The following is a 15070-nucleotide window of genomic DNA, read 5'->3' on the forward strand; positions in this document are numbered from 1 at the left end:
CACTTGTCCCTAAATGAAATTTGATCTCATAAAACTCCACACTTTTTTTTTTTTAATTCTGTCAAGCTAGTTCTAAAATGTATATGAAATAGACATGCCATTCTGAGGACAAGGTGGTCTGTGTCGGCTGAGGGACTTTCGTGTTTTTAGATATTACTATAGGTGGAGACTTAAAACCAGTCCTGACCCTCCTGGACTTACACAACCAGGATGGGGGCACCGGCAGATTCAGTGCCTGGTGGGGTCACTTCCAGGGTCATTAGCCATCTTTCTGTGTCCTCACCTGACAGAAAGAGCAGTGCTGCATGCAGATTCCTTATAATCCCCTCCCCCTCCCCCTCCCCCTCCTCCTCCCCCTCCCCTCATGAGACTCCGCCTCCTTGACTCCTAGGTCTGTCACCTTGGGAGTTAGGGGAGAAAACAAACATCCTTTACTTTTTTTTTTTTTTCCCCAATTACTTGGCAAGGGAAGACCTTTTATTTTTTTAAATTTTTTATTTAAAAGTTTTTTTTTTTTTTCATTTTATATACCAACCACAGTTCCCCCTCCTCCCGCTGCCCCTTACCTTCCCCCCACCCCATCCCCCATCCACTCCTCAGAGAGGGTAAGGCCTCCCATGGGGTGTCAACACAGGCTGTCATACCAAGTTGGGGCAGGACCAAGCCCCTCCCTCCTGCATTAAGGCTAAGCAAGGTATCCCTCCATAGGGAATGGGCTCCAAAAAGCCAGTTCATGCACTAGGGATAAATCCTGGTCCCACTGCCAGGGCCCCCACAAACAGATCAAACCACACAACTGTCACCCACATTCAGAGGGCCTAGTTCGGTCCTATGCAGGTTCCCCAGCTGTCAGTCCAGAGTCAGTGAGCTCCTGCTAGCTTGGGTCAGCTGTCTCTGTGGGTTTCCCCATCATGATCTTGACCCTTCCCCACTTGTTCATATAATCCCTCCTCCCTCTCTTCAACTGGACTCCCAGAGCTCGCTCTGGTGCTTGGCTGTGGATCTCTGCATCTGCTTCCATCAGTTACTGGATGAAGGTTCTATGATGACAATTAGGGTAGTCACCAATCTGATTAGAGGGGAAGGCCAGTTTAGGCACCTTCTCCACTGTTGCTTGGAGTATTAGCTGGGGTCATCTTTGTAGGTTCCTGGGGTTCCCTAGTACCAAGTTTCTCCCTAACCCCATAATGGCTCCCTCTATCAAGATATTTCTTTCCTTGCTCTCCTTCTCTCTCCCTCCCTCAACTCGACCATCCCATTCCCTCATGTTATCACACCCCCATCCCCACCTCCCACACCTCCCAGCTCCAAGTTTACCCAGGAGATCTTATCTATTTCCCCTTCCTAGAGTGATTTATGTGTGTCCCTTTTAGGGTCCTCCTTGTTACCTAGCTTCTCTGGAGCTGTAGATTGTAGCCTGGTTATCCTTTGCTTTATGCCTAATATCCACTTATGAGTGAGTACTGTAGCTAAAGGTTTCCTGGTTCTGTTTAGCTCCTGCAGGCATGCAACCGGCTGCTTGGATCCAAGTAAACACACAGAGACTTATATTACTTATAAACTGTATGGCCATGTGGCTCCTCCAGCTTCTTGCTGTCTAGTTCTTATATCTTAAATTAACCCATTTCTATAAATCTATACCTTGCCATGTGGCTTGTGGCTTACCAGTACTTTACATCCTGCTCCTTATGGCGGTGGCTGGCAGCGTCTCCTGACTCAGCCTTCCACTTCCCAGAATTCTCCTCTCTCCTTATCCCGCCTACACTATACTTCCTGCCTGGCTACTGGCCAATCAGTTTTAAATAACATTAGCCTGTGTGTGTTTATTTGGGTTTGAGCAGCTTCGGAAATGCAAGGACGCAGGAGCTGGGTGGACACAGGAAAACTTCAACTATAAATGACGCCCTGCATTGGGTGCCATTTGTAGCTGGAGTTATCTTCAGTCCTGCCTGGGAGTGGCTGCTGGCTGGGGGAGTAGGGGGACTGGAGATAACTCCAGCTACAGAGTTCATACTGTGTTTGTCTTTCCGTGTCTGGTTTACCTCACTCGAGATGTTTTTTTTCTCGTTCCATCCATTTACCTACAAATTTCATGATGTCATTGTTTTTTACCACTAGTAATACTCCATTGTGTATTTGTACCACGAATGTACCACATTTTCTTTATCCATTTTTCAGTTGAGGGGCATCTAGGTTATTACCAGGTTCTGGCTATTATGAATAATGCTGCTATGAACATAGTTGAGCAAGTGTCCTTTCGGTATGATTGTGCATCCTTTGGGTATATGCCCAAGAGTGGTATTGCTGGGTCTTGAGGTAGATTGATTCCCAATTTTCTGAGAAACCGCCATACTGATTTCCAAAGTGGCTGTACAAGTTTGCATTCCCACCAACAGTGGAGGAGTGTTCCCCTTACTCCACATCCTCTCCAACATAAGCTGTCATCAGTGTTTTTGATCTTAGCCATTCTGACCGGTGTGAGATGGTATCTCAGAGTTGCTTTGATTTGCATTTCCCTGATGGCTAAGGAAAATATCCCTTACTTAACTAGCATTCCCACAGCCTCCCTAGCCATCACATGCCTTCCTGAGATGGTCAGATAAGACCAAGATCCAGCCCAACCAACAGTGGACTATTGTCTCATGTTATAGGTAGCATGCCTACCCAGGCCACAATGTTTCTGTAACTGGAAGTCAAAAATGAAGTGCTGAGTTAACTGTGTTTCCTTCTTTGATATGTGATGTGGCAGGTTTCTCTGGTGCAGGGCTGGCCATGTGGTGCTTCATTCTTGGTGTTGGGGTTCGTCCTTGCAGAGGGAAGGGAATAAGCAAGGGGCCTGCTACCAAAAAGTGACACAGGTCACCTCTGCTTAGGTCTCCCCAGAGCTGACCTGCTCATACCCTTAACTAGCTTCCCACAAAAGGGAAGCTGTCATCCAGCTAGCTTGGGAGGCAGCCCTCAGAGTAAGGGTAGAGCACAGTTTGGGAACATGCAGCACCTCCTTAGGCCAATGGGAAAAGCAGTGTAGTGAGCACAGGGCTAGTGTGAGCTTTGTCTCCAAGAAAACCCTCTATTCTTTTGCTGAGAACACCTGCTAACTCATGCTGGTGCATGCTGTTCTGACTCCTGCTGCTCACACTATTCCTGAAACCAAAGAAGTCTCTGCAGGATTGGGCACCAAGCTGGTTCTTTTGAGACAGGATCTCACACTGTGGTCCAGTCTGACCTTGAATTCTGTTCTGAGCAGTTGCTGCTTCCTTCTTTTTCCTTGCACACATGTGGGTTTTGCATGTACCTTTGTGCAAATGCATGTAGAAGTCAGAGGTTATGTTGGTGTCTTCCATGATCACTCTTCATCTTACATATTCAGGCAGAGTGTCTCATTTGAACCCAGAGCTGACCAATTTGGCCACTCCAGCTAGGCCATTTGCTCCAGGGATTCCCTGTCTCTGCCTCCAGGACACTGGGTGCCTGTCACTCCTACTGGCATTACATGGGCTCTGGGATCCCTGATCCTTCTCCAGCAACTTCCAGCCCCTGAGCTGGGTCTTTACTTACATGCGTTAAGTGGATGCAGTAAAAGAGGAGATGGTGACACTTGATACTTGGCAATTTCAGATGTGGACGTGTGCCACCTGTCAGGGAACTGCATTTTAGGATGGCATTGCCTTTGAAGTGCACATCTCCTCCTCACTGACACGTCGTCTTTCAGGAATGTCCTTACTCCTAAGTGCCATGTGTTAGCAGCTTGTTCCTCCTGTCTAGCTGAATCCTGATGCCTTTTTAGAATATACATAGGTCCACCTATGCCATCACTCTCTTTTCAGACGTATACTCTTCAGAATGCTTGGACACGGTGCTACCTTCCCGACACTAGGCTCTGTTGTCCAGCATGATGACCCAGAGGTGCCCTGCCAGAGAGTTAGCCATAACTGACTTGCAATCCCTTTTTTAAAACATGTTTTAAAATTGTTTTTATTTTCACTTTATGTTACAGTGTTTTGCTTGCATGTGTGCCCATGCACCATCAACCACGTGTATGCTTGGTGCCCAGGGAAGCCAGAAGAGGGTGTCAGAGTCCCTGGAACTGGAGTTATAGATGATTGTAAGCCACCATGTAGGTGCTGAGAATTGAATTTAGGTCCTCTGGAGAGCAACAAGTGCTCTTACTGATGAGCCATCTCTCCAGCCCCCTTGACTGCACTTTCTTCATGTTTATGGGAAGGACATCCGGGTGTTGAAGAGAGCTGTTGTGAGTGTTCATGTATGGATCTTTGTGTGAACAGACCCATTTTCCCTGACTAAATTCTGAGAGCTGTGTGTGGCTTCATGGAAACTTACAGACTGATTTCCAGAGTTCCAGTTGCTCTTCCTCCAGCCAGTGGCTAGTGTTGGTGTTTGCCACTTTTTGTGAGTAGCTTTGCTGTAGTTTTTGCTTGTGATTGTGACTTGTAGTTACATCACCAGTGACTAATGATGTTGAGCATCTTCCTGTGCTGCATCACAGTTGAAGATCCTATTCAAACACTTTGCTCACTTCTTTATTTTTTGTTTTTAATTTTTATTTTATGTGTTGTGGATGTTTTGCCTGTATGTGTATCTGTGTACCACATGTGTGCCTTGTGCCCACAAATGCTCAAAGAGGGTGTCAGAGAAGCTAGTACCCTTAACCACTGAGCCATCTCTCCAGTCCCACACACACATACAGAGAGAGAGAGAGAGAGAGAGAGAGAGAGAGAGAGAGAGAGAGAGAGAGAGAGAGAGAGAGATTTTTTTAAAGACCAGTTTCTCATTGATCCTGGAATATACCAGTTTGTTGCTGATTAGTCAATAATTAAAACACTGATTGGCCATTGGCTAGGCAGGAAGTGTAGGCGGGACAAGGAGGAGAATAAAGCTGGGAAGTGGAAGGCTGAGTCAGAGAGACACTGCCAGCCGCCACGATGAGAAACAGCATGTGAGGATGCCGGTAAGCCACGAGCCATGTGGCAAGGTATAGGTTAATGGAAATGAATTAATTTAAGTTGTAAGAACAGTTAGCAAGAAGCCTGCCACGGCCATACAGTTTGTAACCAATACAAGTCTCTGTGTTTACTTGGTTGGGTCTGAGAGGCTGTGGAACTGGCAGGTGAGAGAGATTTGTCCTGACTGTGGGCCAGGCAGGAAAACTCTACCTACACCAGTTGTTATAGACTGCCTGGCTATGGAACCCCTAAAATTCTTCTATGCCTCCACAGTGCTGTGATTACAGGCATGTGACATTTTACATGGAGTCTGAGGATGGAACTCAAATGCTCATGCTTGCATCTATCTTTTGCCTCTGGGCTTTTCCCATTTTCTTACTTCTGTAAATCTTACTCTTACTCTGTGGCTTGCTGTGTAGTTGGGTGGCTGGCCCCTGATGTCCTCCTCCTTCTCTGACTCCTAGATCTTCAATCCCTCTTCCCAGATTTTTTTCTTCTATATCTACTCTCTGCCTGCCAACCCCGCCTATCCTTTTTCCTGCCTTGCTATTGGCCGGTTCTTTATTAGACCATCAGGTGTTTTACACAGACACAGTAACACAGCTTCACAGAGTTAAACAAATGCAGCATAAACAAAAGTAACACACCTTAAAATAATATTCTACTACCGTCAGGCCAGCCTCCATCCTGTCTTAAGGGAAACAGGCCTCTGCTGCTGTGATAGAAGCAGATCAAGAGGTTCCTTCTCTTCCTGGCTCCTGGGAGTTTTTAGTGTGACTGTTAGAATTGCCCGGTAAGCTGGAATTTTTCCAGCCTGCTCCTGCAGACTACCACATTCCTCCTGCACAGTCTAAGAGGCTCCCCACATCCTCAGTTGTTGCCACAGCAACCCCACTTGGTGCCAGCTTTCTGTGTCAGTTGACTTCTGGAATGATAGCAAACATCCAAGGAACCAGCTTAGAGGGCTCCGAGTTACAGAGATTGCTTTTAGTCTGTGGTGAAGTGGCAAATCATGATGGCAACATGGGTGTAATGAAAGCTGCTCACAGGATAGCCACCAACAAAATCAAAACAAACCCAGGAAGAGTCTGTATCCCATGGTTCCTTTTAAGGGTGTGTCTTCCACTGGGTCCTCCTCCTTTAACATTCTACCACCTAATAGTGCCACAGGTACCAAGCCACACAGCTCCTTGAGGTGATTGAACCAACCACAACATTTTGATTGAGGGTACATGTGGTTTTTTTGTTTTGTTGTTTCCCCCATCCCTGTTTAGCATGCTGAAATAGTAAATTAAAATTATTTTCAAATGCTGAACTAGCATTTTATTCCTAGAACAAATCCTCACTTGGCTGTGTATAGTAATTAATATTTTTATGTCTTGCTAGATTTAGCTTGCAAATAACCTGTGGAAGAACTTTGTATCTATGTTCATGACAGACATTAGTGTAGTATGCTTTCCCTAGTCCCTTCCTCTCTCCTGCTCCTCACCTATCTTCTTTCAACAAGGTCTGGCTGTGTAGCCCAGGCTAGCCCAGATCATCTTATCTCTGCCTCCTGAGTGCCAGGACTGTGGGTGAGTGCCAGCGACCATGCCCAGCTTTAGTGTGTTTGATTTTTGTGCTGTTTTTGTCTTGATGGTAGAAAGGCAATGCTGACCTCCTGAGTTGAGGCATTTCTTCCTCTTGTGTTTTCTGGAAGATGGTTTGTAGATTTGTTTGCTTCCCTCTGTCTTCTACTTGTATCTCTTGTGCTAGGGATGGAATCCTGGGCCTCATGCATGCTCGGCAAGCGCTGGTCCGTGCCTCTGGATCTGCCGAGTTTTCTTCTTTAGAGTGTTTGTGCTTCATTGACTTTGCTAATAGCCAGTTCTGTTCTGTTACCAGCTTTGGAGGTTGGGGGCAGTAAGAGTTGTTTTATTTTGTCTGCTTGTGGAGTGGGTGTCTGAGATCTCTAGTGCTCTTTTATTCCTGATGAAGAGCATTTTCTGTCTTCTTTTATCTTTGTTTAGCAGGAGGTTTTATGAATTTTTTCAATCTTCCCGAAGGACTAACATCTGGTTTTTATTTTCTCTATTTTCAAGTTGTTTCTGATATTATCTTTATTGTTTCCTTCCTAGTGCTTCCTCGGTGTTCAGTTTGCGCTCTCTCTCTCTCTCTTCCTCTCTCTCTCTCTCTTTCTCTTCCTCTCTTCCTCCCTCCCTCTCCCTCTCCATCCCTCCCTCTCTCCATCCCTCCCTCTTCTCATTCTTATTTTTTCATGCAGCTTAGCTTGTACAGTGGAAATCTCTCTCCAGTAGAAGCACTAACACACAAATCCTGACGTTGTCTTCATTTTTATTCCACTCCTAACACTTTCTAGTGTCCTTGGAGAGACTGTTTCTACAGGTCCATTTCCCAGGTAACTGTGCTTTCCAGCTGCCTTGCTTTCACAGTAGCTACCCTCTCAACTGCAGTTTCATTTCCCATAGTTTAGTTTTCCAAGTTCTACTGTGGTATAAAAATATTACATAGAAAATTCCAGAAAGAGATAGCTTGTAAGTTTTCAGTTGTATGGTTTCCCAAATAGTGGAGTGAAGTCCTACAGGTTCCCAGAGTTGCATGCCCAGCCCAGCTGGTGACCTTGGTGGCCCATTAGGAGCTGCTCTGTGTATAGCTCTGTCTGGTGAGCGTAGGTGTTGAAATGCACTCCCCCCAGCCATGGCTGAGCTCCTCTGTCCTGCCCAGCTCTCGTGGCTCTCTGGCATCAGCCTGCCTGGGATCCTTGTGTTTGCTCCAACCTGCAGCTGTTGTTGAGTCGGCACATGCTGTGAGGGAGTCCCTTGCCTGTCCCTTCTCTGCTCTGAACATAGTGCAGTGAAGACAGCCTCCTCTCTGTCACCCTGTCAGTGAGGACCAGTGGGGTCCCATCTAAACACAGAGCATCATGGAGTCCCTATCTTAAACATGGAGTAGAAGAGGGTCTTGTCATAAACCCAAGATGGAGAGGGCTCCTTCGTAAGTGGAATCACTGTTTTTTCCATGAAAGTGATAAACACTTTCTGTAGCACAGATAGCTTCTTGACATCTCCTGTGGCCAGTGTAGGAAGGGCAGTTGAGGGACCACTTTCCCCACACATAGTTCTCAGGCACCAGGACAGAGGCATTTTGCTTTCATGTGAGAGAAGGCCAAGCTCCAGGGCTGTGCCTCTTGTCTTCTTGCTACTTCATTGTCATGTTGAGGACCTGTGGTAGCTCAGTGTGGAAGCAAAATTCCAGGCCTACCATTTGAGACCCAACCTAGACTTCTAGGGACTTATTTGTCTTGAATGTGAAGCAGTGCTGGGTAGCCAGTGCTGTTAATTAGTTTGTTTGAGACAGGGTCTCTCTATGCATACCTGGTTGCTCTGGAACTCACTGTGTGGATCAGGCTAGGCTCAAAGAGATCCATCTACCTCTGCCTCCCAAAGTGCCAGAATTAAAGGCATGTGCCATTTTAATTTAGACAGCTGCATGTTTACTGTGCTGCCCCACTGAGCAAGTACCATAGAGCAGGATCTAGGTAGAAAGCGATCAATATTTATAGATTGCCGTGGAGGTTTCTAGAAAGCTTGCCAAGGCAGGTGTGCATTCCACACCTTTGGTGCGCTTATTTGTCTTCAAGAGGTTGTTCAGGGGCTCATGTATGTGTATGTAGTGTGGTGAAGTGTGTGCACAGGTGTGGGTGGCACAGATGACTGCAGGAAGGTGTGCACTTACTTGGGAAGAAGTCAGACATGCAGAGTTCTGCAGAAGCCGACCCAGAGGCCATGTGCTCACTGTTTGGCAAATGTTCGTACAGCTGTTGTGGATCCTGGGCATGTCAACAGACTGTCGCTGAGTAGGCAACACTTGTCTCCATGTAGCTCAAAGACCATAGAGCAGAATGTTGAGGCGAATTCATGCCTGCTTCATGGAGGTGAAGCCAGGCCTGGAATGAGAGGCTGTCTTCCCACAGCTAAGCGCTGTGTTCTGTTGGTGCCAGCACCCTGGCCTTTGGAAACCTCCCTGTTCTTCAGTCTCACATGCTTGGCATTCAGATGTCTTTTCTCTAGCCCTCCCATCCAGCCCTACCTGTTGGTGCCCCTAACAGGAATGCTCAAAGGTAGCCGAAACAGGGCCAGACCTGCAGTTTTCTGGGCAGCTGCACAGCATACTATGAAGCATGCCACAAGGCTGAGCCCTGTGTCTTGCAGGTTATGTAGCCTGACCCTGAAGAAACTGGCAGTGCTCCGGGAGCTGGAGAAGGAGCTCCTGTCCGTGGTGATTGCTGTCAAGATGCAGGTAAGCCCTTACTGCACACCCACAAGTGTGGCCAGCCTCACTCTCACATGGTTCCTGGACTATTCTCAAAGACCCCCACCCTGCACTGAGCCACCCACCCAGAGCTTTCTTTCATGCCTCTCCCAGGGTGACAGGCTTGAGCAGGGACAGGAAGAGGAAACAGGACATGGGCTTTCTGGACCAGAACCTGCCCCAGTGTTCTGCCCACCCTTCATGGGTTCCTTGAGGAGCCTGTGACTGGGTGGGCTTGGATGCCACCCTTCTTGGGGAGAGCAGCCCTAGCTGTCCAGATGTGTCCACTAGCCCTTTGGCTGCCTTTGCTGTGCTGAGGACTGCCAGGCTCCAGTCCACTCTCAGTGGACAGGAGGTGGATTTTGACTCCTGGCTGCTCACATGGAACTCCTAGTGGCCCTCTACTGATGACCCTTCACAGGTGTGTGGTGTATGCAGGGCAGGTGTCAAGCAACCTCATACTGTGTGTTACTGACCTGTGACCCTTCGCCAGGGAGTACCTGGGTCCTGCTAAAGTAGCCCATGTTTGACCCCACTCATACTACCTGTGGCATTGGACACATTCTAAACCTGTTTTAACAGTTGTGCTGAGCCTTGGCCCTGGGTAAGACTTTCACCTGTCATTCAGGGTCTCCTCTGTCACACAGAACCCTCCCATCCATGCAGGACCCTCCCATTTTGCCCTGAGATGTGTGCTTGGAATTCAGAGAGGCCTGGCTTCTGTTTATGGTAAAGATGTGGGAGACACTCCTCCCTAGAGGTGCTGTGGGTTCTTGGCATCTAAACATGCAGGCTAGTCTCCACCTGCTTGGCTTTGTGCCAGATTGTGCCAGTATGTCATCTGTGCAGTTTGAATCTGTCTTAAACATCTGCTCTTCCTGTCCCTGTGGCAGTATGTTTTAAGTGGCATATCTTATTGGCTCCACACACCCATAGCTGTGCATTGTCCTTGCAGAGGCCATCAGTGGCCTGTGCTGAGCTTTGGTGACTGCTCCTTTGGCAGGAGCTGTTCTTGGTTTTCCCCCTTCCATTTCCTGGGCAAAACCTAGCACTGGAATCAGGTTTTAGGGGTCCTGGCAAACATTCCTGCTCACACACATACACAGACCTCATCCCCACCCATTGAGGCCTTTGTCATCATAGTTCAGAGTGCTGGTATAAGGATGCTCTTAGGCTGGTTCGCTTTAACATGCCCTAGATCAGAAGGGGTGTTTCCTTCCAGGGTTCCAAGCGTGTCCTGAGATCACACGAGATTGTGCTGCCTCCCAGTGGACAGGTGGAAACTGACCTGGCTCTGACCTTCTCTCTCCAGGTGAGTCTGACACCTGGGTAATGAGGACCCTCCCCTATCAGTGCTTTGGATGATGAACTCTTCCTCCTTGGTGCCCAGGATGATGGGCACACTCTGTTCAGTGCCCTGGAGGTGATGGACTCACTTCCTGCACAGTGCCCTGAGTGATAGACGTGCCCTGGTTAATTCCTTGGAGGTGAGGGACATGTTTCCTCATCAGTTCCCTGAGTGATGGAGACAAGATCAGTTCCTTGTCATGTCCTGGATGTTGGTCGGTCTCTCTCTCTCTCTCTCTCTCTCTCTCTCTCTCTCTCTCTCTCTCTCTCCCTTCCTTCCTTCCTTCCTTTCTTTTTCTTTCTTTCTTCTTCTTTTTTTTTTTTTCCTGAGACAGGGTTTCACTGTGTAGCTCTGACTGTCCTAGAACTCCCTCTGTAGACCAGGCTGGCCTCCAACTCACAGAGATCCACCTGCCTCTGCCTCCAAAGTGCTGGGATTAAAGGCGTGCGCCACCACCGCCCAACCAAGGTTTATTCTTTTTTTTTTTTTAAATGTATTTATTATGTATACAGTGTTCTGTCCACATGTATGTCTGTAGGCCAGAAGAGGGCTCATTACAGATGGTTGTGAGCCACCATGTGGGTGCTGGGAATTGAACTCAGGACCTCTGGAAGAACAGCCAGTGCTCTTAACCTCTGAGCCATCTCTCCAGCTCCCAAGGTTTATTCTTAAACGATTAGAAGTTTTTATTGATTTACCCTTCCCCCTCTCTCATAGTAAAGAAAATGGAATAGTGAGGTTTGTGTAAACTGTTTCATGCTGTGACAAAATGCCTGTCAGAGGCAAACTTAAGGAGGTTTCCGTCGGTTCGTGGTTTGAGCTGCAGTTCCTCATGGTGGGAAAGCCCAGGCAGCAGGAGCTTGAGGTAGCTGGTCACAATGCATCTGCAGTCAGGAAGCAGAGAGCAGTGATTGCGGATGCTCAGCTCTCTTCCTCCAGCCTAGAACCCAAGGAACTCCTTACATTTAGGGTAGGTCTTTCCACCTCAGTTACCCTAATCTAAGTAATCCCTCACAGGTATGTTCAAAGGATAGCCCAGTCTAGATACTCCTGACTGGAGCACACCAGGGCCTGTCTCCCAGGCGATTCTAGATCCTTCAAGGTGACAGTCAGTATTAAGCATCACAAGGATCAAATATATTATCAAGTCAGGGTTATTTTATTTTTTTGTTTAGCAAAGATTGGCAGGACTATATGGAAACTCAGTGTATTAAATTCAGAGTTTTCTGAGTGCCTTGTGGAGAATGTAGACTGTCAGTCAGATCATCTGCTTCTGAGTTTTGTGCACTACTGCAGCGAATCTAGTTTATTGAAGTGTAATTTACCAAATACACCCGTATCAGGTACATGGCTCCCATGGCTTCTGAGAAATGTGTGTGGATGACCAGCCTGCTTGGAGACTAAAGTTTAACCCTACTTCCAGAACTTACACCAGGCTCCAGTTGTGAGCTCTGAGAATCCTGTGGGAACTGCTTTCACTGAGTGAAGCCCCTGTCACAAGTGCAGGTTCTAGGCATGGGCAACCTACAGCAGATGGGACTGTTGCCTGGCAGTGTAGCCAGGGAGTGCACAGGAACTCACAGAAAGCACATGGTCACCCACAGAAGGCACCCAGATACTCCCACACATGGGAGACCACCAAAGACTTAGGGCCATGTTGGAAATGATGTACTGAGAAGCTGCCAGTCTCTTCAGATGTCCCTAAACATGTGAACCCATCTCAAAAACAGATAAGTTCCACTAGTGTGGAAGTGGAATCCCTGACACTAAGCAGAAGGTGGCCTCACTGACGTTGCAGATTCCTGAGGGCGGGCTGACGAAGGGCTGGAGGAGGCCTTAGCAGTGTCTGCAGGTGCTCTTTGGGGCCTGCTGACGGCGTGGTCTAATGTCTGTGCTGCGCCAGGCCTCAGGCAAGCTTTCTTGTGTCTGCAGTACCCCCACTTCCTGAAGAGAGAAGGCAACAAGCTCCAGATCATGCTGCAGCGCAGAAAGCGGTACAAGAACAGAACAATCCTGGGCTACAAAACGCTGGCTGCAGGCTCTATCAACATGGCTGAGGTGGGTGTCTGGGCTGGCGTCCAGGGCTCAGAACACTCGGAACAGATTTCTTTATGTGTCTGATAGACCATTCTGCAGGTCATCAGAGAATCCACAAGGTTGGGTTCCACTGTAATGGCAGGATGCCACTCTGTAGCTACTTCCCAGGTCCCCAGTCCTATGCTGCGCAGCATGGCTGCTCCTGCACCTGTAGCTAGGTGTACTCCACTTCCCAGAAGAGTGCTTGGAGCTGTCTGTCCTGGACTCCTTCCTTACACAGCTCCTCTGGTGCCCCCTTAGTCTTCACCCCGCCCTAGCAGCTCAGAAAGGACATCAGCTAGAGATTCCCATGTCTCCTGGAAGCCCTGTGTTCTGGGGAGACTGAGGAGACAAGGTGGGCTCCTAGGCAGATGAAGCCTCCAAGCTGAGCAGCTGGACCCCTATTAGCTACATGAATAGCCTGGGAGAAGAGGCTGCTCAGCATTGTCCACTTTGTCTCTACGCCATAGAGCTTTCCTCTTTTGGAGTTCCATTTAGTGTCTAGAGCAAGTGCAGCTGTGTTGGTGGCCACCTGAGGCTGGAAAGTTGGCTGCAAGCCAGATTGTGGCACTGCCTCCAACCTGAACTACCCAAGGCTTCTGGGCTGCTCAGCACCTACTCAGCTGCTTGTGCATTCAGGTGCCCCATCCTCTTCTTCCTCTGTTCTGGCCTAAGCACCCAATCCTGCTGCATCCTGTCTCTTGGAACTTCGCTTGTCCTCCTAGGCTGAGGCTTCCCTTCAATTTCCTAAGCTGGAGTGACCGTCCCAAAGGTGCACCTGCTGCAGCACCTATGTTTTAAAAACTTCATGCCTCCTGTGTCCTGTCACTCCTAAGGCTCCCCTCACTCACTGCAGTTCCCCAAAGCCCACTTCTCACCCTCTCCTACTACCCTCCTCTGTTTTTACTCTCTCCAGCTACCTTAACTTTGAAAATGAAGGAGGGAGTTAAGAGGAGTTGGCTCCCCAGGTTGACTTGGCTTCAGCCCCTTGTTGTGGTAACTCACTGTCACCAGCTCCTGGTGGGCCAGAGAGTTCCTGAGGACTGAGCTACAGAGGTGCTGAAGAGGGACCTGCTACTACCCAGGACTGTGCCTAGCCTGCCAGCACCAACCCAGGATGTTCCCAGAAGCCCAGCTTTAGCCAGGGGCCAGGAGTTTGGGGCCAGGGAAGTGAAAGGGAACATGAAGCAAAGGGCTGGCAGCAGAGCAGGGTTGAGATAGGCAAAAGCACCTTGGCTGGGCCTTGTCTGTGCCCATCTGCCTGGGGCCTACCTGGCCAAAAAGGTTCTTTGTAGGTGAAGCAACTGGTACAGAATATGCTTCTGACTCTCCTGGCAGGACCAACCTTTCTCAGGACATCCCAGAGAACAGTAGGCTACTTGTGGTCAGAGCAGGCATGCTGCCTACCCTCGCAGTATAGGAGGCCAGAGAGCAGGTTTTCTAGGTAAAGAGACTCCACCTTATCCTGGCTTATGCATCTCACACACACACACACACACACACACACACACCTCCCCCAATCTCCTGTTTCATACAAGCCTGGGTGTCCCTCAACCTCATTGTTCAAATCCTGGTGCTGCAAGGGGTCAGCTTCCTAAATAGATGTTAATGTCTGAACAGATTGCTATTCTCACTTAAATCTGAGGTTGCCCTTAGGGAGAGGACAAGCACTCAGTGCATCTGTAGAGTCAGGTGAGAGAGATTTTCCTCCATGTGTCCGCTATGTGCACTTGGCACATGAAGGTCCCAGTATTTGGTATGGAGCTGTGGGCCTGTCTTCCTGGTTTCTGAAATGTTGGTAAAAATAAATGTGAATGTCCTTAAAATTATTTTCTTCACTGATTAGAGTTGTCACCCTAAATCAGTTCCCAATTTAAAAAATTTGCCGGGCGGTGGTGGCGCACGCCTTTAATCCCAGCACTCGGGAGGCAGAGCCAGGTGGATCTCTGTGAGTTCGAGGCCAGCCTGGGCTACCAAGCGAGTCCCAGGAAAGGCGCAAAGCTACACAGAGAAACCCTGTCTCGAAAAACGAAAAAAAAAAAAAAAAAATTTACTATGTTTATTTATGTGTGTGTGTGTGTGTGTGTGTGTGTGTGTGTGTGTGTGTGTGTGTGTGATGAGTATGGAGGTCAGAGGACAATTTTGTGGCATTAGATTTTCTCCTTCCACCATGTGGCTGCTAGAGATTGAACTCAGGTCATTGCGTGGCAGCAATGCCTTTTCCCGCTGAGACATCTTTGCTGGCTCCAGGTACCAATTTTTTTTAATCTATAAAATTTTAACATTTGGGTCTGATCAAATGACCCCAGAGCAGCTGTGCATGTGCAGAGGCCCTGTCAGGGACAGGGCTGCCACTTGTCTCTGCTTTTGA

The 15070-nt window shown here is 48.3% G+C and overlaps 1 protein-coding gene across 6 annotated transcripts in view; it reads left to right on the forward strand.

The window, feature by feature from the left end:
* The window catches only part of Pacs2 (phosphofurin acidic cluster sorting protein 2), a 69341-nt gene that overhangs the window by 26629 nt on the left and 27642 nt on the right, over positions 1-15070 (forward strand). For all 6 annotated transcript variants that reach the window (XM_052739148.1, XM_052739151.1, XM_052739149.1 and 3 more), the window contains exons 2-4: positions 9176-9263; positions 10498-10587; positions 12556-12681. In XM_052739148.1, the coding sequence (XP_052595108.1) occupies positions 9176-9263; positions 10498-10587; positions 12556-12681 (304 nt within the window). The remainder of the gene's footprint in view (positions 1-9175; positions 9264-10497; positions 10588-12555; positions 12682-15070) is intronic.

This window comes from Peromyscus californicus, unplaced genomic scaffold (assembly GCF_007827085.1).
Source record: "Peromyscus californicus insignis strain IS unplaced genomic scaffold, ASM782708v3 Scaffold_15__1_contigs__length_86483966, whole genome shotgun sequence".
In the NCBI taxonomy this organism is placed as follows: Eukaryota; Metazoa; Chordata; class Mammalia; order Rodentia; family Cricetidae; genus Peromyscus; species Peromyscus californicus.